At 33.5% G+C, this 23656-nt stretch overlaps 1 protein-coding gene across 9 annotated transcripts in view; it reads right to left on the bottom strand.

Moving 5' to 3' along the window:
• Window positions 1-23656, bottom strand: part of LOC143250856 (calmodulin-binding transcription activator 2-like) — a 188657-nt gene that overhangs the window by 26561 nt on the left and 138440 nt on the right. For all 9 annotated transcript variants that reach the window (XM_076501984.1, XM_076501968.1, XM_076501986.1 and 6 more), the window contains exons 6-13: window positions 23130-23201; window positions 22126-22267; window positions 13581-13627; window positions 11623-12867; window positions 10632-10758; window positions 10039-10170; window positions 9150-9259; window positions 385-651 (exon numbers count right to left, since the gene is read on the bottom strand). In XM_076501984.1, coding sequence (XP_076358099.1) covers window positions 385-651; window positions 9150-9259; window positions 10039-10170; window positions 10632-10758; window positions 11623-12867; window positions 13581-13627; window positions 22126-22267; window positions 23130-23201 — 2142 coding nt within the window. The remainder of the gene's footprint in view (window positions 1-384; window positions 652-9149; window positions 9260-10038; window positions 10171-10631; window positions 10759-11622; window positions 12868-13580; window positions 13628-22125; window positions 22268-23129; window positions 23202-23656) is intronic.

The raw sequence follows: 23656 nt of genomic DNA on the forward strand, positions 1-23656 counted from the left end.
ACTTACTCATAAAATAACTTAGAAAACAAATATATTGTGTAAAGAACTGAGTAAGCATAAAAGAAAAAGAAAAAAATCATTATTTATAATGATACACAATCCTAACATAAATATTTAAAAAAAATTTCTCATTGACATTTATTGAACATCCTATATCACTCATGACTTCTGTTTAAACAATTTGAAATCAATGTACATTCTATTCTCTTTCTATTTATCAACCAGGAAAGCTGTGACAAAGAAGTGAAACATCTTGATGAAGGATTTTTTTCCAGAAGTTTAGAGTAATACTTGGGTTGTCTTGTCAAATATAATTTTATAAAAAATTTTAATATGTCTTCCAAAATTTATTCCCCATAAACAAATGAGACATCTGAGACTTACTAGAGGTGTACACTTGTTTTTATCTCGACTAAGAGCATCCACTTCAGACTCAAGAATAAGTGATGGGTTCTCAGTTCTCCAATGTAGTAAGGTACAGACAAGTCGGCTGTAACCAAGAGCCGCTGCCAAATGAAGTAAAGTGAGATCAGATCGAGAAGTGGCTTCTAGAGTATTAGTGTCATTCCCACGAATCCAACTTCCACCAAGAAGCCGTTGACACAAAACAACCAATCTGTCTTCAAAGCTTCTTTGTTTTTCAGTACAGTCCTGTAGAAAAGGTGTAAATTTATCATGATGTGAAAAAAAAAATTATTTGGCACTGTATAACAAAAATAATATTTTAAATACCTGAGAAATTATGGAATAAGTCAAACAGAAGCCACATGTTGCTAGCCATATTCTGAATGCACAGAGAAATGAATATCTCACAAATATTAGCTAATGTACCACATTACTTAAAATATATTTACTCAAAATATGAGTTAAAATTTCTTTAACACTTGTAAAACAGGAATGAGCTAATTTAAGCAGCTTATTGGCTATAAAATAAATTGATTATATTGAGTTAATTACTAAAAAACAATATCTGCTTTTAAATGAATGAAATCTGAGAGAGAATTAATTAAAAAAATTTTTTCTGTTTATCTTAGTTTCTAGTTATTGTTTTACACATGAAATTCCTGTTTAATGAATAGTAGCATATCACTATTATAAGTTATAGTTTCAAATTGATAGGGCTGGTAAAGGTAAGATAAAGAAAGTATATTGCTTTAAAAGTGTTATTTCCATTCAAGAAAGCTCCTTTCTACAACAGCATTGAACAAACTGATTAATTGATTTTCTTTGTAATTATTCTGTTTTTCATGTCAAATCACCAGTCTGAAAGTCATATGTCTGAACATTGTTTATAAAAGCCCTATCAATAGTAACAGAGCTAAGTTACAGATTTCTACCTTGTTACTCACTATGCTTTTTCTTTTTCAGTTTACTGAGGCATTGATATATCCCATCAATATTAAAAGAATAATGCCTTAAACTGAAAAATTAGAAAGAAAATTTACCTAAAATCTTTATACATTTACAAAGAATTCTGGTATATTTCTGAATAAAATTTCAACTTTATAATAAATAAATACAGAAAATAAATTTTCCAGAGGTCATCAAAGCCACTTCTGATTGTTATACAAGATTATGAAAGTCACACATACACAATGTAAACTGTGTTGCAACTTGGCTTATAATTATTCAAATATAAATGTATTAAAATTTCTAGGAAAACTGTAAACATAATTGGCTAAATATTGGCAACCAATTACTCATATCAGTATATGGTATGTGAAATAAAATGCTACCAAAGAGCTCAGAATCAGAGGACTCTTTGCATACACAAAAAAACTTGATTTTTAAAAAGAGGAATGTATTTTAAATCTATTTAAATCTATCAGTTAATTTTTTGCTAAAGTTTCTTTTTCAGTATTAATTCACTAACTGATTAACTAAATTTGTAAACTCAATATATTTATAAAGCAGTGATATTATTAGATAGCTTACAACTTTATGGTCTATGTCACATAGCTTAAGTTATTTTGCTGTAGTATATTTTTGAACTTCCACTTTGTGATGTATATAACACTTTTATCAGATCAAACTACAAACTTGTTGTTCCCATTATGAAACACAAGTTACCATCAAAATAATGTAACAGAGTAAAATCTGTCTAAGCCAGAAACTGCATAGGGCAGAAACCTGTACAAGCTGGAAATATCAAACTTTTGTAGCATTATCTTAATATTTCTCTTATAAAAGCCCATCTATGGCAGAACCTGCAAAAAGGCAGACAGAAAACTATCTTTCACTTACGTCATCTATCAACAAGTAGGATTACAACCTGAGTAAGGCATAAAAAACTAGAAAAACCATGGTCAATAGGTAAAAGTGAAAATCCTTGCTGTTTCAAAAATTTAAGGAAGAATCAACTTCCTGTGGAATGAAAAGCAAATAATAAAGTGTGGATAACAAGTGCCATATTCGAGGAAGTTTTGAATAAATTAAACATAAGAATGGAACAAGAAAATAGGAATATTCTACTTTTCCTCTTACATAATGCAACTTGTCACCCAAAAATTCAACTTTTAAATGTTTGTTTAATCTTTCTACCTCCATGTACAACATCAGTTCTACAGCCACTAGATAATGGAATTAAACAGTGTATAAAATTGATGCTTCAGCATATTATTGCAAACAGGGATGACTGTAAGAGAGCATCTGAAATGACCGTGAAAATTGATGTGTTAGATGCAATTGCATTTTAAGTCATTCAATCAAATATGTAAAAGATGAATGTGTAATAAAATGCTTTTGAAACTGCAAATTTATTCTTGACAATGATGGAGATTGTGGAAAAATTGTTTGTTATGGCAATTCTAGTGAAATCCAAACTCTGAGTAGGAAGATTGATTCAGATGATTCTGTGAATGCGGAAAGTTTTGTGAACATTGACAGGAATTTTTTTAACAGAAACTAATGAAATTGATTTAAAATCTGTAATAGAATTGCAAGATGGTAACAGTGTGAGAGATTCAGAAAACAAACAAAATGGAAAAGAGAGTGAGGAAATAGAAATTCCTACTTCATGACAAGTGTTAAGTTATATTAACGCTGTCAAATTATATGCAAAATTGAAGGGGGAAAATGAACTTCATGAAAGTGCTGTAAAATTGGCATTCTCTTTCAACCTCATGAGAAAGCCCATTAAAAGAACAAAACAGTTGAAATTGGACACTTTCTTCAAATAAATCTGATTAAGATTTTGTGTACTTATGTATATTTTGAATGTCTATTTTTGTTCTTATTCTAATAAATGTAGCATAAACAGTATAATAACTTTATTCACAAACATCTTACTTCCCTTGAGTTGAGCAAGTATAACATTCTGCTCAAAAATAATATATAATTAAGGAAATGCATGTTCACTGTCAAAGCTGGAAAACCTGCTTAAGCTGGACATTTTACTTGGTTCCATGCAATTCTGCCTTTGAGAGGTTTTACTGTATAAATCTTAAAATGCACTTAAAACAGTGATTTTATATCTTAATTACAAAACAATGTATTTTATATTATCTGTTACTATATTTTCTGAAACACAATAAAAAGCTTTAACATTATTTGTTCACACCTCAAATGAACTTTTGAAAGAAGTAACTCTTAAAAAAACTGCATACAAGTGTGTGATTATATTTATACTTGTGTAAATTACATAGAAATAAAACATCCAAACATAAAACTTGCAACTCTCTGTTAAACAGTATGATCTTGCAATTACATTAACTACCACATCATTATAAAGGTATCAGAGTTCTGGCACCTAAATGCCACAATTATCTTGAAACATGATTAATATTCAAAAGTCAAGCTAACTCTTATAACACTTTGCTTCAATACAGAAACAAAAACAGCACAAAATAAGAAGTTTGTGTCTAGCCTTTGTATCTGATGTCATGTCATTATACAGGTAAATAATTCAGAAATGAAGTATTAAAGTAAAATATAATTGTTAGTGGATTGGAATGAAGTGTTCAGGGCACACTTTATCACAATCTCATTCAAGATCATCTTAAAGCAGGGGTTCCCAACCTTTTTGCACTCGCGACATGAAAATGTAATGGATGAAATAAAATTAATGTTATCCCAAGCAATTTCTAACAAGGCTACGCGACTCCTCTGCCAAGGCTTCGCGACCCCCCTGGGGGGTCGCGACCCACCGGTTGGGAACCCGTCTTAGAGGTCATGCAGTTTGGAAATTTTATTAATATGCATCATATACCTACATGCCAAAGCATGACAAAGGTATAGACACCAGCAAACAAAACATTTTAAACCAAAAATTACTTCACAAGAACAAGAGTTATAGGCATAGACAGAAGAATCCTTTCTGTGCATATGTACATGGCCAATTCACTCCAGTCCAAAACTAAGCAGTATCCTGAATAGAACCTTTGTTTGTGGTAGGAGGAGGGTCCATGCTGTTTTCACCTCAAGATAAGTAAAATGGAAGTATCTAATGTGCAAACCAATCTACATATGTGTGCAAATCCACAGTCAATCACACATCTAAATGTCAGTAGGAAGACGTATGCCAATGTAGCAGGTCACATCAAACTAAAATTCAATCAGACTGGCACCCCACAGAAAAAAAATCAGCCTCAAGCAATGAAAACCTTCTGAAGTGAAATGTTATAGGAAGAACTGTCACCCCAGTCAATGTTATCTTCTTGATAAGACTGCACATAAGTCAGAGTACAACACTACCCTCCAGGTCCCACCACATGGAAGTGAATTGCCCCTAAAAATATACAGCTACATCACCCTTTGGACAGAGTCAGAGAGAAGGATACACTTCACAGAGATGGAGATTATGAGGAAAACTGAGGGAAGAAAAGAAACACAACTAACATGTGTGAGGGTTTATGTTCAATCATTTACCTTAAATCCAAAATTATTCACTGGGAACAGACATCCAAGTGATGGTAAGATAAGGGATTCCAATTAAAAGGGTGAACTGCAATGTAATAGATCTATTCCAAAGTGGCATCATCCTCTGTACAGGACTGAACAAAGGCTGGAGCATAATTGCACCCTCCAAATCCCATAGCAAAGAAGTGGATCATATCTATAAAATATAAGCAACTGCACCCTCCAGATAGAACTACACAGTTGTGCATAACCTCAACCTTCAGAACTCACTACATAGAGGTGGAGCATACTTATCTGTAGATATGTACAAAATCCTCCTCCTGATAGGACCACACAAAAGTAGAAGCACAACATAACTCTCTGGGGCCCACCACAAAGAAGCAGATTGCATCTAGAAAATATAAGCAAGTGCACCCTCAAAACAGAACTACACAGAAGCTGGGTGGAACATCAATCTCCATGACCCATCACAGAAGTGAAGTGCATGACTGGAGAATTGAATACCATCCACACCTGTAGAACACCACCACCTTACTCTCAACTGAATGGAAATTATCACATTCAGGAGGACTCCGCTGTTGTCCACCAATTCAGCAGCTTGGAACTGAAAAGTGGCAAGAAGTCGCACACTCCACTGGAAAAACATGGAGAGACAAAATGCAGTGGAGAGTTCAGAGAAGCATCAACACTGGAGACAGTGTAAACGGGTGGCCACATAAAACCTATTTTCAAAATTAGACCATCTCTGATTTATTCAATCAAAGGGATGGCAAAAGATGGTAGCTGTCTGCTTCTGCTTTACTCACGTAAGTCCATGAGTCAGTACGATCCAGAATGGGTGTATTTATGAAGTGAAATACATTATTAACAAAACCTATGAGGGATCCTGTGAAACACTCCATCTTAACAGTGTGTGTCACTGGCCATAGTTAAACATCTTGACTGTACAGTGCAAATTTCAGAGAAAGGAAGCATACCTAGACAGGCAATGCTTGCCACTGAGTAGAATCTGAATCCTAAATGAGATATGCTACTGGAAGGCAAAATATAAAAAAAAGATAACTTACCCAGTCAAAGTTGCATTGAAGTTTGAAGGATGGTGAAAGATTGAAGGCAATATCCTGACAAGGAAGAAACAGTTACACAATAAAGATAGTGGGAGATGAAAATAGGAGGTGTAGTTCACATGCGTGACTGAAGAATTTCCTCCAATGGATGATGGAGGTGAGATGCCAGAAAAAAAAAAGGTGCCTGATTTCACGTGACAACACCTGGAATAGAAATTTAGAAGAAAAAGACAGGGGGAATAAACCAATCAGTTGACAAACCCGAGCTGGAAGGGTAGAAGGAGAAAGGTGACATACAGATGAATGGTGCCAGGAAAAGGAAAGATGGGAATGTGAACAACTAAACAAGGTTATGTGAGCAATGTAACAACAAGGAGTGCATACTGGACATGGATTCTATCCAGATTAGACTAGGAAAAAGATGGGAAGTGGATGGAAATAAAATTGGCTAGAAGAAATAATGACCCTCATGAAGCACCAAGTATTGGGTAAGAAAAACTGATCTGAATAAAGTAGAAAATATGTGGAATAGAAAAAAGTACATGAAACATTTATGGCAACTACTTCAGACCAATGACACCCATACAATGAAAGGAGTATAAATACATCTTAACAGAGAGGTGAGTTGTGTATTGTGTTTTTCTTATAGCAAAACCACATTGGGCTATCTGCTGTGTCAACTAAGGGGAATCCAACCCCTGGTTTTAGTGTTGTAAATCCATAGACTTATCTCTGTTCCAGCAGGGTACACAGACAGGTGAAACATGGAACAAGAAGACAAAGTTAAATGGAGGGAATGGAAGGCAGTGAAAAAAAATACTGATTAACCAGAATAGCTGCACAACAAGCAGATTCACAAAACCAGAAGGAAAGCAAAAGGTACAAGTAATCTAGCTCTGACAGAGAACATCCACTGCCAAAGTCTGAAAATGAGGAACAGGAGACCAAAAAAAAAAGAGGTAATTTAATGATTAAGTAGTAAAACCATCCAGATGAGGAGTATATCACTGATTGCATAGCCACCTGAAAATCTCAGGACTGAGAGAACACTGTTGAATAAACCTAGTCAGATCTTGAAAAAGGTGAAAGGCAACTGAAATATGACATACATGGAGACTTATTAACAGTGTGTGACCTAATAAAGGTGTTACTATGTTTAATCACAACAGAAACAGGAACGAGTGTTTTCTTAGTTATAGATATACATCACAATGATGGAATTGTCATAATGTTGGTTTAGCATCACAGAAAAAAAATAAAACAAAGTATTTTGTACTGTCAGAAGATCCTAGATGTTGATATAATCAGACATTTTGATCTGAGACCACTGTCCAGAAACTTCCTGCTGATATACCCATGCTCCTCCCTAGCCTTAGAAAGAAGCATTCATGAGCAAATGCAAATCTGGACAAGGTATGAGAAGCAGTACTCCTATAATAGTGTTGTTCTTATTTAACCATCAATGCAGGTTGTTTATAAGGAAATGTAGTTTGGAAGTCCAAGAAACCTCAAACACAAGTACATTGACTGTACAGAGTCACTGAAAAGAACATATGTGCCCAACTCAAAAGAAAAAAGGTTTTCAGTGAAGCCCAAGTTCCTAAAAGTGTCAGAACCTTCAATGCAAAAACAGAGGGAGTGGGAAGTACATGGAGATTTGAAAGCTCCATTTAACAGAGCTGAAGTGGAGAAGGTAGAACTAGATGGGGTAGGTGCTGAAGAATACACTCAAGTGCTAAGTTACTGGACAGGCAAAAGAAAAGACTTCTCCAACTTGAGAACCTAACCAACATGAGCTGGTTCTATTAACAGCAGATGAGTATGATGAGAAGATTCCTGTTTGGAATGAGCTAACAAAAATCAGTTGACCATGCACTGGTGTATAAATTAAGGAGAATCTCTAAAAACAGAGCCATTTGCAAGTTACAAAGATAAGTAGAAGGCAGATAAACTTATGACAAGACAGTATCCTTCCAAATAAGACTCCAACAACAATAAAACCATATGTGAAGGGATAGGACAACTGTGTCAACATGGAGGTAAGGAGGGAAAGGGTATTCCCTGAAAAACCCTCAGGGAACTGGCAGAGTTCCTCAAAAAAAAAGTGTATGCTGGATAAGTACTGTAGGAGAGCTTTTAAGATAAGATGAAATAGGAGAGTGGGTGTGGGAGAAATTAACAGGATTTTCAGGGAAAGCCCCATAATGTAAAAAGTGACTAACTGCTGGGATTGATCAGCCTGCTCATAATCCAATGCACAATGATCATAAGCCCATGGAGTACAAGGCATACTAAATTTTGAAGAAGTCAAAAATGAGAAAAATAAGAAAACAAAGGCAAATTATTGCAGGGAACCACTACAGAAAACTGTAATAAATAAATAAATATAATATATCACAACTACAAAATAACAAACAAACAAGAGCAACTGAATGAACATGTGATAAAAACATAATTGACAAACAATTGTACTCAATCACTGCCTAACAAAAAGCAATAGTTTAATAGAGTCAAACAGAGGGAGCCACATGCATCAGGGAGATGACCTGCACTCCTATTGATGCAAGGTTGCCACACGATTTATGTGATACAACTGATCCATGTTGATAATGAGGTATGTGGAATTTCAAGGTTTGTGGCATGCTAAAACACTTTTTCATATAAAGAGCAGTACTGAACAAGAATAGCTATTCACATGAGCAAAAGTAATGTATTGTATCAGAAAACTTGATTCCCTTTTTACATCAATATTCCAGTTGAAATATAAAGGGAGTGTAACTGTAAGTTTTCTAAATTTTTATTACTTAATCTATCCACTTTCACATTTTTTTATATGCAACATGACTCTGTTTTTAGCATACAATCTCTATACAACTAACCCATTTAGTTTAACTTGTCTGTTTTCATACATCTTAAATGTTTTGATCACAATAGTTTTATGCTAAACTAAAAAAAAATCATTATAAAGTTTATTTCATGTGAATTAGAGGATGAATGAAAATAGATAGTTAATTTGCTGATTAATCATTAAATACATTTTTTTGGAAAATCATCCTGAATGGCCTACTCAATACAAATGCTAAACATATGTTAAATTCTCCAAAGTAATAATGCAAATCCATTGCTGTAATTATAAACAGTTCTTTGTTAAAGATAGTTCTAATTTTTAGTTAGGTTTTCTAAAATCTACACTTGGAGATCGTTAAAAAAAATAGTTTAAATTACCCCTTGTGTGATAATTCCTACAGGATAAACTGATAACTCATGTGGTTGAAAAGACATTCTTGTCTCCATCATTTCCAATCGTTCCAATAAGGAAAACTTTAACACGCTTTCTAAACAAAAAAGTAATATATATGTAGCTTTTACAGAGTATGCTGAATATTATATGTACAATAATGTAATTAAAATTGCTGTGCAGAATTTACGTAAGAGAAACCAGATTAATTAGTTTCTCATTATTTTTTATAATATTTCTCCAATAAAGCTTTCAATAAAGTTTTGTAGTTAACATAAAAACTAATTTTCTACTGAAAACCAACTAAAATTAAAAGTTTACTGATAATATTGAGTTTAATACAGTAAGATTTTTTCTAGTTATTGCAGTTACACAATTATTTAACCTTGAATTAACTTTTATATCACATGCTGAATGCATACATGTATATTTTCAATGAAGTTACTACATAAAACAGTATACTGAAAATAGATTGGTTAGGTTAGTTTAAGAACAAAAGTGTACAATAGGATAGCTGCACTATGCTTTAGAAAATTAAAGCATCACAAAAAGCATTAAGTATTGATTACTATTATAAATGTTTTCTGAGCTTTGCTAAGTATTGCTTTTAACATTTAATCAAACTTGATTGATTAGAATCTGTTTCAATATTGAAAGGAGCTAAAAAACATTATTTTTCAATAAACACTGAATAAAAGGCCATGAACATGGATAGAGGAATGTTCAAGTGATGTTATGAGTGGAACATAACTAAAGTAAAAAGTTATCTATCTCATAACTATGCATTTTAGTGAGATACCACACATCCACATATTTAATGGTAATGAGACCATAGCAGTTTGAAACCAATAATTACATACATAGGAATATACTTGCCATCTACATAAAACCAATCCTGTTCATTGATGACATACATCATACTTCTCTTATGATATTCAAATGTCACTGAGTTGGAAACTACAAATCCTTGACAGGCTACCTGTAAAGTCACTAATCCAGCTTCATGAGCTAGATAAGAGGTAATTATTCATTGTGATAATACAAAAATATTAGTTTATTTAATACTATCATGAACTTTTATAAAAAACATATTTAAACAATTTTATTTTTCAAATAAGAAACAAACTGCATTTTTAAAGAGGTTTTGTCACTACAATGTTGACCAATCTCAAGTGTAGTGAAGAATGTTAAAGACTGAAATTCTTCTAACTGTTATTACTTAGTCAAATAATCTTGTAAATGGAATTGGACACACATAATCTGAAGTTAAGATACTGAATATTCTGAATTAGTGATAATTCTACACAACTAAATAAAACATATATGCACTTTTATTCTCATACACAAGTTGGTTGTACTCCATGTTTCATTAGCGTAAATAGTTTAAGAACTATTGAAATGAGAGTTTTAATTTGAAACAATCCATAAATAATGAAGCTGATACGTTTGACTTATATGTATCATATTACCAGGGCAAAAGCAGCGTAATACACCATTCTGTACCAATGTTGTAGGAACACTGACTCCATCAAACAAAGCTGTATATACAGAACTAGCTGAATGCCATGGTCCTGTGATCAAAACCTTCACTCCACCCTTTTAGAAATAAACAATGCATAATAAAGTCTTTATCTTTTTGTTAAAATGCATCCATTTTTTGTATAATGTAAGTAATTGTTACCAGTAGAAAAACTATTGATAACTAATAATACTACAATAAAGACATTTAATTTCAAACACTCAAAAATCAACATCTAATAAAGTACTACAGCATAAAAAAGTTGAACAGATTCTAATAACTCTTAATTATTTTCAGTGTTCTTTTAGTTTCTTTAGTAAAATCATGAAGGAATATAACTCTATGATGGTATGAGTTAATAACAGTAGTGCATGCTAAAAAATACTAGCTAATTAACTTATTTGAGAAAATGTTCTGAAAAGTGGGATTTTCCGAGTATTCATTTGAATGTTTAAATAACTAAGAAGATCTTAAAAATATCGAGAAGCAGCCAAAAGAAAAACATTACTGGGAGTGTGAAGTGGCACACTATGACACTGCTTTTATTCAAATGTGTAATAATGTGATTTAATAGTAGAAATATGCATGTTTTAATAGTAACTTTACAAAGATACCTGTTTTGTAGTTTACTATGATGTTATGTCAAGGATATTATTTGGCCATATTTTCAGAAATTTTCTTTTAAGAGTGTCGCAGTGAACTAAATAAATACCACATCCTTTATCTAAAACATGTTTGGTAACCTTCACAAATACTATTACATGTTTTTAAGAATAGTACAGTAAGCCAAACAAGAGTTATACCTACGAATGCTACTGTAACCTACAAAATTGCACATTTAACTAAAACCCAAGACCAGTAAATGACTAAAAGCTGGGAGGCACACACACAGTTTGCAAGGGTTTACAGTCTGTAAATAATGGAATATATTATGTACTTACTTCTGTATAAGACCAATGAGGACAATAATCAGTGATGTGCTGTGACGTGTGATGGAAATCTTGAGAATCGTGGTGATGACTTTTAGATACAGAAACTGCAAGATTTGTACCAGAAGAGGAGCTACTATGTCCACACAAACCACTACTGGACACAAGGTCAGAATGAAGGTCATCTAGGTTTGGTAAGTCAGTAAGCATATCAAATGTGTCAAGATTAAAGACCTCATCATCAGGTGTTGAAAGATCATTATCAATGAAGTCCATGGGATTTAAGTCAACTACCATGTCTGATTGGTTAATAGGTTCAGTTTTAATTAGAACTGGAGAGGAATCTGCACTGATTAATGGTGAAGAACTGGAAAGTAGATTTGAGGATGATTCTTTTTGAAGATCTTGTAGTAGAGTTAGACTTCCTTCAGGATCAAGGGTAAAATCATGAATGGCACGACTTAGATTAGGGTCTTTCTGAATAGAAAGATTTGATCCAAAGTCCATCTCTTCACTCTTTAAGGAGTTGTCTGATTTGACAGAATTATGTTTCATACCTAAGTTTATGTGTTTAGGAGTTGATGTTGATGAAGAGTCTGAAGTTTCCATAGAGTTTGAGTTCTGAGCAGTAGTAGTTGTTGTGGTAAGGAAACCAGTACCTGCATTTTGTCCACACAGTAGTGTCACAGGAGTCAAGGAAGTTGAGTTCAATCCCATACCTGCCGTTGCACTGTTCAAAATCAACAGTCCTCCACCTCCCTGAAGCTGAGAAAGGTTTAAAATCAGAGACGTAGTAGTGCTGTTGACACTTGAAGCTGCAGGGAGATTGGTTTCTCGAGAAGATCCATCCTGTACAAGAGATCTGCAAGGCATGGCCAAGATCACCCCACTTGATCGTTGAGAAGTTGTAGAGCTACTGACTGTTGTTGTAGACTGAATGATATTAGTACCTGTTTTCTGACTAACTGTTTGAGAAACAGAAGTCTGAACTGATGCTGTTGAAGCTACAGTAGTAGCCACAGTACCAATGCTAGATGCAGCAGCAGCTGCTGCTGCTGCAGCCTGGATCTTGGGTGAAATAATTCGGTGTAAAGTATGACTACATTTTTTATTTCCTCCTGATACTGACCCTGTAGAAACAGGTGACTTGGATGGAGTTGTTGTGTCACACACACATTCATGTGTTCTGACAGCCATCTTGGCTCGCTGCTTCTCCATAAGTTGTTGGACAACAGCTTCCACAGTTTCTGCTGTTTGCTTCATTAGGAAAAGGAAGACATTATACAAAATGAAATTCCAACCAATACTCATTTGTTAGATTTTTTTAAAGAAATACAGCTGTATGACTAACAGTGATACCTATAATTTGATGCTTTGATTTTGAGCTCTGATTTATTTTATATGTTAACATAATAACGTTTTCTTAGAAGAAATGATTTCAAACATTACATTTTAACTTCACGCACAGTGCTGAGTGATCTTATAAATGTAAAATTTCATCCCTTTAGGAGAAAAAATATTTAAGTGTAAAAAATAGCAAAAAGATACATATATTAACCATGAAGAAGCCACAAATGAAAAATGTTGGTTTAAATAAAAAAATATATTGTTTATATTTACATGGAGTGTAAAGGCTGTTTTTTTCTTAACTTTAAAAGAAAACAACAACACTTGATAAGTAAACAGCATTTTGAAACTCAAACTATTCAAACATACAGAAAAACACTGCCATCTTGAATGCAAAATAACAAAGCACTATTTACTAATCCTCCATTTTACCGTACTGTAAGAGCACATAATTATCATACAAATTTTAATACACATAGTAACATAGTTACTGTAAACTTTATTTTCACAGAATTAATAAAAAATCACCATTCAAGGTAAGAATATCCAATACAATGGTTGTTTTACTAATTGCAACATTTTATTAGCAGTTTTAATCATAACTTAGAAAATTTGATACTTACTGAAATTTCTAATTCATTATTTAAATCTGGTTCATTCTCACTATAAACTGGAAAGAATAAAAACCAAGTTTAGTGGTATGTCCAGTAACTACATTCATTTAAAAAAGTTAATTTGTTTAAACATATTTGAAATGAATAACAGATTTATTAGTTTACATAGTATAATGTACAAACATAATAAAAGTTAAAATATTCTGTTTCAAAGCAACACAGAAATTTTAAAATTCAGTATATATTTAAGTTAGAAAACTTCTCATCTATATGAATGCTTAATTTCAAAGTTATTAAGCTTTTAATGAATGTGCACATTTCAACACAGAGCATCAGAAAATTAACTGAAGATCATAATAAAATTCTGACTGACTCTTAAGGGAATTAATGTTAGTTTTTCCAAATATGTTTTTATCAGTAGTTTACTATTAACATTAATTCGTCCATCATTTGCTACCACACTGTTTAAACAAGCCATTCATAACAGTATAGTCACACTGAAGCACATAATTTATGTATCACTTTTTAAGTAATATGAACTTATAATGTAATTCTAACTGTACTAATTTTTCAGAAGTTATTAATTTCATGCAGAATAACAGCCTTGAATATTTTTTATGTTGTCCACTATTAAATTTTAAAATAAAAATACAGAAAGCATAAATAACAGACATAAAAGTGGTTGTTGTAAAACTAAAATTTAATATTACATGGATATTATATTATTAGTTAAGTGTAAATAAGTTTTATATATTGTTTGGATACAGGCATCATAAATAATATGATCTGTTGAACTTGTTACTTAGGTATAGGCCTGAAATTTAATAACTTCATATACTAAATAATTCAAGATGATCTCATCTAGCTTTTAATCATCAGAGAATAAACAGTTACCATTGAGTAAGTTAATTATTAGAACTAATTTGACTATGCTTGTGAAACAGGAGTGAATTTCTGGAGGTTCTCAGCAGTGTACAGTACTAAAATTGACTATAAAGGTGGTAATAAGTGCTGGCATGGTAAATTATCAATATTAGTATAAATTCTGCCCTACAGGCAGCTGTTAGTGCTAGTAATTACTAGCTTATTACTTATCAAAATTATTATTACTTATCAAAAACATTTTGAGAATGTTCACATTTTCTAAAAAAATGAGTTTTTGTCTGAGAAGTACTGAATGGGAAAAGTGTTTGGATTGTGCTTTTTAGTCATGTGCAACTCATTGCACCAAAATGATTCAATGTACATAGCTCAAACTTTTCACACATTTTACTGATATGTTTGTTTGCAGTTTAAGCACAATGCTACACAATGGGGTTTATCTCTGCTTTGCCCAACATGGTTATTGAAACCTAGTTTCTAGCAATATAAGTCTGATATTTACTGATATAAACTTTAGTGATAAAATAAGGTCTTTACTTCATGTACAAATTACATAATGAAACCCTCATGTACAGTCCTTATTACAGTCTTATTCTTGTTGTAAAAATAATACTTTTTTTTAAAGTTGTGTTCTATTATAAAGAAATGGTTGTAGTGCATACAACAATTATTTTCCAAAGTGCAATTTCTTTTTTATGGATTTTTGTTTATGGTATCATTCAATAGATAGTAAGGAAGTTTTGGTCATATACATAGAAACTGAGATACATGCCACATCCTTTATAGTAACATTGGACTTAGTTCTATAGAACAATTTCCATTAAGCTGTGAAAATTATAAAACAGCTTCAAACCTATGGAATTGTGAGTGGGTTTAATTCACATACTGGTGTAACATGTACTGGCATAAAAATATCCAGAAATCCAAATCTGATGTGAAAATTTACTTTTAGGTACTGCAAAATAATGCAAGATAATGTAACAAATTTTATGGCTATAACCTGATGGTGTTGCAAAGTACCTGCCAAAAAGATAGGTTGCCTATAAGATTTGAATTTATCCATCTCTCTAATTTAAATGAAAAAAATCTATAAATCAATTTATCATTATAAGTCAGCTAACTGCAGTATTTATTTTAAAGTCATTCTAATGACAACTTAAAGTCAAACACAGATACTGTTAGACTGTATATATAAACATATTGACAGAGTGAAATCTATCAGACTGACATTATGGCATCAAAAGTAGAATTATAAAAAAACAAAAAACAAACTAATATACAGTTCTGTACAAAAGTGTTAGGACAAAGTCAATAATTAGATTTCAGGTTGCTTCCAAAGAACAATCACAAAGGTAAATCACAGGTGAAACATCTACATTTTATTAACATTCATATTTAGTAGTACAAAAACTCAGTGGATGTGACTGAGTTCAGCAAAAGGTAAATATTTTGTGTGTCTCCATTTTGCTTGCTAATAACTGCAAATAGTTTTTCAGGCATTGCGGCAACATATTTAATCACAGTGTCTTTTGGGATTTTACTCCAAATGTCTCTAATATATTCCCATAAAGATTCTTTGGAAGCAACTTTTAATTTGTCCAGTTTTTTATCTATCAAATCCCAGATCTGTTCCTCTGGTTTAAGATTAGAGCTCTGTGGGGGTCATTGCGTCATTTGAATGACTCCACCAGTTTCTTTCTTAGCTAAGTAATATTTGCATAAGTTGGAAGAGTGCTTGAGACCATTATCTTCACAGTAGAATGCTTTACTGATACTATGCAAACCACGAGGTATACCATGATAGTATCTGTGCTGGTCCATTATTCTATCTACTTTTCAAATATCTCCACTTGCCACACATAGAATCATCCCAAACCATCACACTGTCTCTTCCATGCTTCATGGTAGGTGCTATGCATTAAGGTATTTTTCACCTTTCTTCCACCAGATGTACAACCTGTGCATAGAATCAAATATCTCACACTTGAACTCATCCATTCATATCATCCTTTTCTAATTATCAACAGTCCAAGTTTTGTATTTTGTTGGAAATTTCAGTCTCTTGACAATATTCAGAGATCAAAGTAAATGTTTTTCTAACTGCTACATGACCAAATATTCCATTCTTGTTGAGTCTTCTTGATACTGTAGATGTGGACACTCTTCTGTCATTTGGTACATGGTGATTTATTTCATTCTTGAGGTCAGTGACAGTCTTTCTTCTGTCCCAAAGGCTGTATAAACAAAGATATTTAACATCAATATTATTGAGTTTAAGTGTCGTAGCTCTTCCTTTCCTATTTTCAAATTTACCTGTCTCAGTCTCATGACCTAGAAAATACTAAACAGTGTTTGACGAGCATTTCAAATCTGCAACAGTTTGACAGAAAATCCAAACAGCATCATGTAATGCTTTTGAGAGAACTCTATGCTCTACTGATAATACTCTATGCTTTTTGGGCTGTGGCATGACAACAAAATTTAATATATAGAGTTAAACCCTGTTTTTATCAAGGTTTATTTGTTCATTGCTATTAAAATGATTTCTTCTAGCACATGCTGGTACCATATACTAGCTTCTTTCTGTATAGTTAAGACACTGCATGGGGTACTATGACAGTTATTTCAGACTGTAAGTGTGATCAGTATGTTCATTCAAGCAGAACCCTTATGACATGCCACTGGTACACATATATGATAATTCTAAAAAAATTATAAGTATTCTCACCTTGGCTTATTCAATTGTCAAAAGGAAGCAGTGAAGTATTACCACAGTGTTGAAATTTACATTCTGTATTTGTTTGGAAGAATTAACCCCATAAAATAGAAAGAAAGACAAAATATTCTCTTGTCCTAACACTTTTGTTCAGTACTGTATGTTTACACTTGTTATGCTTTGATACCATGTGTATGAATTTAAATACACAGTTATGAATATATTAAGCAGAATCACAACTACTTCAGGTACAGAAAGTTGGTTGGTTGGTTGTTTAGTGGCTCAAAGCATATAGGCTATCTGTGTCAAACAACTGGTAAAAAAAGTAAAAATAAAAGGAAAATTATTAAAATGTGTAAAAACGAATCATGTTAAAAAGGCCAATGGCCCTTAAAAATTCAAAAACACAAATGAGGTGGACAATGTCACCATCATCAATGAGCCCCTTGTAAATATATGTCTAAAATGATGCTGTCTCTCGCAGTTGACATGACTGCACAACTTGAGTGTCACACAGACCACATATTGATGCATCAGTACCAGGTAAAAGAAAATGAGTTAAAAACTGTGATCAATGCATAGCCCAGCCAAGATAATTTCCTCCTTCCGCCAGATGAACTGCCAGACCAATGAAGAGCAAACTTAAGTTCCACCAACGTAAAGGGGCAATTATAGTCACAGAGACAATCAACCTGAAAGGAAATAGATGAGAGCTCTGCCTGTGTCTTGATGGCTAAGAAGGTGGGGGATGAAGTATAAGTGCTAGGTCCATGAGGAAAGTTTTCACCGAGAGTATCAGTGATGCTCTTGGCATCAGCAACTTCCTGGCCATCGGAGAACAAGTTCAAAATGGGGCAGAAGTCCACTGATGTTTCAAATCTTGTCCCATATGTCTTTGGAACTGGTAGTAGAGGAGATGCTAGATGTGTAATTAATCCAAGATTCTTTCTGGCTTTCACATCTAACCTGCAGAGCATATGCATGGGCCCACTTAAAAGCAATGTTGTTTGAAAGCATGGGATACATACAAAAGCCATGTGGCAAGCAGGATTTTATCACAGACAAGGATACTGTGGAAAATGTGTTGAGGTTTTAGGAGTACACTGAGCAGCTGTCTGGACAATACAGTCAGCTAATGCTGCCATGTAGTTGTCTACTGATGGTTTACAGATGATGCCAGGATCAAGTTCCGAGAGATCTGTGAAAGGGGGCCAGTTGGCCTGGTCCAACTTTCATAGAGGCACACGGGTCAGGTGGCATTGACCATGGCCAGTCTCTCTCAAAATGATAGGGAAATGATCACTGTCCCATGGGTTACTGTGAATCATTCAAGAAAATTAAAGGGGAGCAGATAGAGATCAACAGCAGTAAAAGACCAAGTAGGTGCATGAAAATAAGTATAAGAGCCTGTATTGAAGAGTAAAGGGTTTTGATCCAAAAGAATACACTCTATGGAATGACCCTTCCCATCAATATCAGCACAATCCCAAAGAGGATTATGTTCATTGAAATCCCCCAGGATTAAAAGGGAATAATGATAACTGCTTAATGAGGGCATTAAGGTCTGACTGATCAAAGGTATCTTCAGGAGCTAGGTAGAGAGAACAAATAGTGATGGTACAACCTAAGAAAACACAGATGGCTACAGCCTCCAAGGGTATATTCAGTGTCAAAGACAGGGGGGCACATGCTTATCAACCAGCAGTGCTACTCCTCCATGCGCTTGTCCATCACACAACCCGTTGTTTCTGTACAAAAACATTGCTGAAGGATGATTGCATCAGCAGGTTTCACAAATGCTTCCTGTACAGAGAGACACACAGAATGGTAAGAATCAATCAAATTCTTCATGTCATCTATATTTGAACGAAAACCTCAAGAGTTTCACAGAATGGAGTGAAAGCCCTTCTATTTTCAACCATGATTTTCTTCTCTATTGGATGAAAGTCTATCGATCTGTGTGGATCCTGCCCTGGGTCGAGAAGGTAGGTCTCTCTCTGTGGACAAAGATACCAGCAACTGAGAGTACGAATGAATAATTGTTTTGCATCTTGCAGCTGCAGAAGAGGACAAACCAGAGGAAATATCTGAAGCAATAGGAAATGGACTTGGGTAGTCACTGGAAGGAGTGTCAGGAACAGAGATGGAAGTAGACTTAGATCCTTCAACTCTCTTAACTATGAAGGGCAAAAGACTCTACAGATGATTTACAAACGACTCTGCTGGAGGCATGGAGAGATCTGTCTGCATTCCCACTGTGGCAGTGGATCAGAATGCAGCAGCATATCTCTGAGATGGAGTGGGGGGACAATAACTTCCAAGTCTCTGGGTAGGAGATATTGTTTATAGTCTTCAAACATTGCACCTTTTTCTCCTCCACCCACTTAGGACAAGAAACAGTGTAACAGGGGTGTGAAGCACTACAGTTAACACAGTGTGGTTTCAGTTTGCACTTGTAGATATCGTGGTCTTTGCCACCACAATGAGCACATGTTAAAGAACCCCAACATGATGTCTTTGAATGACCAAGCTGCTGACACTGGAAACATCTGAAAGGGTTGTAAATGTATAACTGTACCTTACAATTCAGATAACCTGTTCTGACTGTGGCAGGAGGACATTGTGATGTAAACTTCAATATTAGAACATTAGTAGGCATCATAGTTCCGTCTTTGCCAGTGGAGATTTGGTGCACCCTAGATACGTCTTGGCTGGAGATCCCAGCATGGATCTCCAACTTGGGAGCATTCTTTAAATCCCTCTCAACTATAACTTCTCTGGAAGAATTAAAAGTCACATATTTCATGGGGAGTAACCTTGATGGGTATATTCCCAATGACCTTCAGTTTCAAGAGGAGTTTGGTATGTTGTGGTGGAGATTTTTCCTCCAAAGTCTAACTTCTTTACTGACTGGGAGAGCCAGCAAGCCTGAATACAAAAGGGAGACATCTGCCATAAAGATTTTTTTGGATAAGGAATGCATAATTAGAAATGGAGATACAGTATCTGACTGTGATGGTTACTGTACAACAGAGTCATCCATGTGTGGTCGTTTTCCAATAATATATATTTTTATTTTTTTAATTTTTATTTATTTTTTCATGAATGGAGGTATCCATAAAAATGGAAAAACATTTCACTGCCAACTGACTCCAACCACCTCGATGCCCTACGAGGGAACATACTAAAATGCCAAACAAGGATGTTGTGGCAACACCAGGGTTTTGTGAGCACTATACCTGAACACCAGCATAAGCTACAATGTCCACAATATCCATTAAGAATGTCCAATGCTGGTACTCAATTTAACCTAGCCTAAGTAGACCAACCAACTGACCCTAGGGGAGAGCCTACTCCAAGCTCATCCATCTATAGGAATTCAAGGCCAAAGTGTTGTGTCGGAGTTGGACCCCTCAACCACCAATATCCTCTCCTCCCCTCATAGGTCTCCACGCACAGCAAACACATGGGTGGGTGTGTAGATCCCAGAGGATGTAAACTGAAAGTACAGAACCTTCTCTGTGAGGTTCCCTCACCATGTACACGAATTCTCCTCAAGGAGATAAGGATGTATCAGTGATATGATACAAATGGATTATCAACATCCTTGTTGGTTCTTCATGTCCAAGGCTCTGCAAAAAGAGATGGAACATGTGCTTAGCATCCTATTACTCTGACTCCAACTTTACTAATTATTTGTTCATATTTGATCCAGCTAGAGGTCATTGCTTTGTACAATGTGTGCCGGGGTTGAATATTAGGTTTAAAAATGTTTGGTTTTCTTGATGATGAAAAATGTCAAAATATATATCTTCATCCATATGTTCAACAATGTACAACTCAGTTAGTATACACCAATGCAGAGCTTATCAACTTTTAGGTGGGGTAAGTCCTCTTGAGGTCTGACTTCCATCTGACTTCAGTAAGTTTTCCTAGTTACAATCCCTGTATCACTCAACCATCTTGTCTGAAAATACAGTATCATCTTTCCCTTCCTAGATGCTCATAGGCTTGAAAATATTACAGAGTACACACAATTCAGATGTAATCTCCTACACACATAGTCCAAATACAGGAGCCACATTTAACCATCTTGTGCATGTCTGCAAAATGTTATTATCCATTCTAATCACTATCTCTAAAATAATAAAAGATTATATTTCACTCAGAGTATCTCCTTGAACCAAAAAAACATTTTTATAACAAGACAAATACATACATGCATGATTAAGATAAACAAAACATTTTCCATTCTATACTGTTATAATGGTAGAATTTTATCTTAAACAGGCTATGTTGAACCCTCAAATAGATACAGTTTTATTGGCACACACGTATATATATATTGCTGACTGTTTTATCAGGGCCAAGTTCCAACTTTATAGGCACCACCTCTTTGTTCCAGGGACAATTAAACAAAATGTGAATTTACCTAGTTTTTAAAACTATAATAATTTTTTTGATATTCTGAGATATCAACTATGAATTTATTCAGATATTCACTAAGAAAAAAGAGTACATTACTACCAATTTGACCTTTGAACTAACAGACCTACATAAATATCAATAGTGTATATGACTATAAAATGAATCTCAAAGTTTCAAGGAATAAATTACTTGCATATGTGAATAATGGGTATTAAAACATAAGGAAACAGGGATTTATAAATAGAATAAAAAACATTTTTTGTTTTAAATTTTAAATGTTCAAAGGTTAATAAGATGCTTGGACTATACATGTTCATACTAAAACATTAGCTGTCTTTATATATGTAAAAACGGCTGGTTTGGGTTGAGAAAATATTTATGTTTTTACATATATATTTTTCTCTACAAGTGGGTTTTCTCGTTATCACTGATTAGCTGTCTTTCCTTACTAAAAGTGAAAACACATTGTTTCTTATTAGTTCTTCCCTCTTTGAAAACTTACAAAAAAAAGTCACTCTCATTACTCACACATGGGTTTTAGCTGAGAAATTAGCTCCTCCTTTGTCCATTCTTTTTTATCAGCACAGTAGCTGAGACTGGGAGAAATGAGGATTTTGTTGTCATCACTATAGGGGACATTCAGATAATGAACAAGCACAATGTCAGGGTTCTAAAACAAAGGAAGAATTTTGCATTATATTTGATGTATTGAAAATAGCAATATTGTGCTTAATTTTATATTCAACTTCAGAGAACAGTATATGCACTGCTAATTGACACATTTAAACTAAAAATAATAATCAATATTTTTATATAAAACAATTACATATTTTGAACAATTTTAATCTGCATTCTATTTAAACATGTTAATGTTACAAAAATGGTTGACAACATTCATTTTTATAATATAGCAGTATGAGTAATGGTTAGATATAAATGAGTTTTTTCTCCCCAAAAAAAAATTACAATAAACAGATTTGAGAAAAAGGCAAGCAATCCATGAAGCTTCTAACAAGTTGTTAAAATATAATTATTGTGTATGTGCTGGGTAAATAGTGATTTACTGCTCATTAGTTTCTTAAATATAACATGTAATGGACATCTCACTACACATATATGGTTTATACTTTTATAGGGCTAAATTATAATTATTACAACCAAAGATGCTTGTTTTCAGCTAGGCTTCAGTCTATTTAACAGTGGAAACTGTACCATATTTGTATGATTATTGTGTTGATATTATAATACGAAAATCATTCAAAATATATTTAATGTAATATCTCTATGAAAAAATGTTCAGTTTTAGTTAATGTATTCTGAATAGACTGTTTTGGGTTTCTGTTAACTTTTATTATAAAAAAAAAAAGTTATTTTATACCAATTATATGTGCTTATTTTTACTGTAAGCATGTTCAAGAACTTTTCAAATATTTTTATAAATAGCTTAGTTCAATATTGAATATAAAAACTGACAAAAAATTGAAGACTATAATAATCAACTCAGAGAAAATAATATATTTTTTCTCACAAACCTGGAGAAGCCAATAACAGCGACGGTGAAACGTTGGAAGGATTGCAGAGTGCACATAACATCCATATATACACTGGGGAAAAGACAAGTAGTTGATTGTGAAAATAAAGATCAGCAGAAAAAGAAATGTTTCACTTGGAAAACGACAATACCTATTCACAAAGGTACGTTTTCAGTTTAAAAAGAACCCTTATGAAGAATGTGATATCAATAATCTATTATTGCTTTAAATTACAAGTTATTCAACTGCAGAAATAGGCACAATATATTTAAAATCACATCTTTACTTAATGCAAAACAAACATAAGTGTAATAATCACACACATAAGTCACATGTCAAGAAAACAAAAGTGAATAAATCTGTCAAAATTAAAGTAGTCTTTATTTTAAAACTTCTAGATAGATTTTTGTACTTATGTTAGGCTTAAACCAATTTCCAGTTCTACTTAGGAACCGTAAGTTTGCTTTGGGATTTCAATGCCATAAACCGAATTGTACAATTATCTAGTAAAATGATGGGTGTCAAAA

The sequence above is a fragment of the Tachypleus tridentatus genome, chromosome 1 (assembly GCF_004210375.1).
Source record: "Tachypleus tridentatus isolate NWPU-2018 chromosome 1, ASM421037v1, whole genome shotgun sequence".
Classification (NCBI taxonomy): domain Eukaryota; kingdom Metazoa; phylum Arthropoda; class Merostomata; order Xiphosura; family Limulidae; genus Tachypleus; species Tachypleus tridentatus.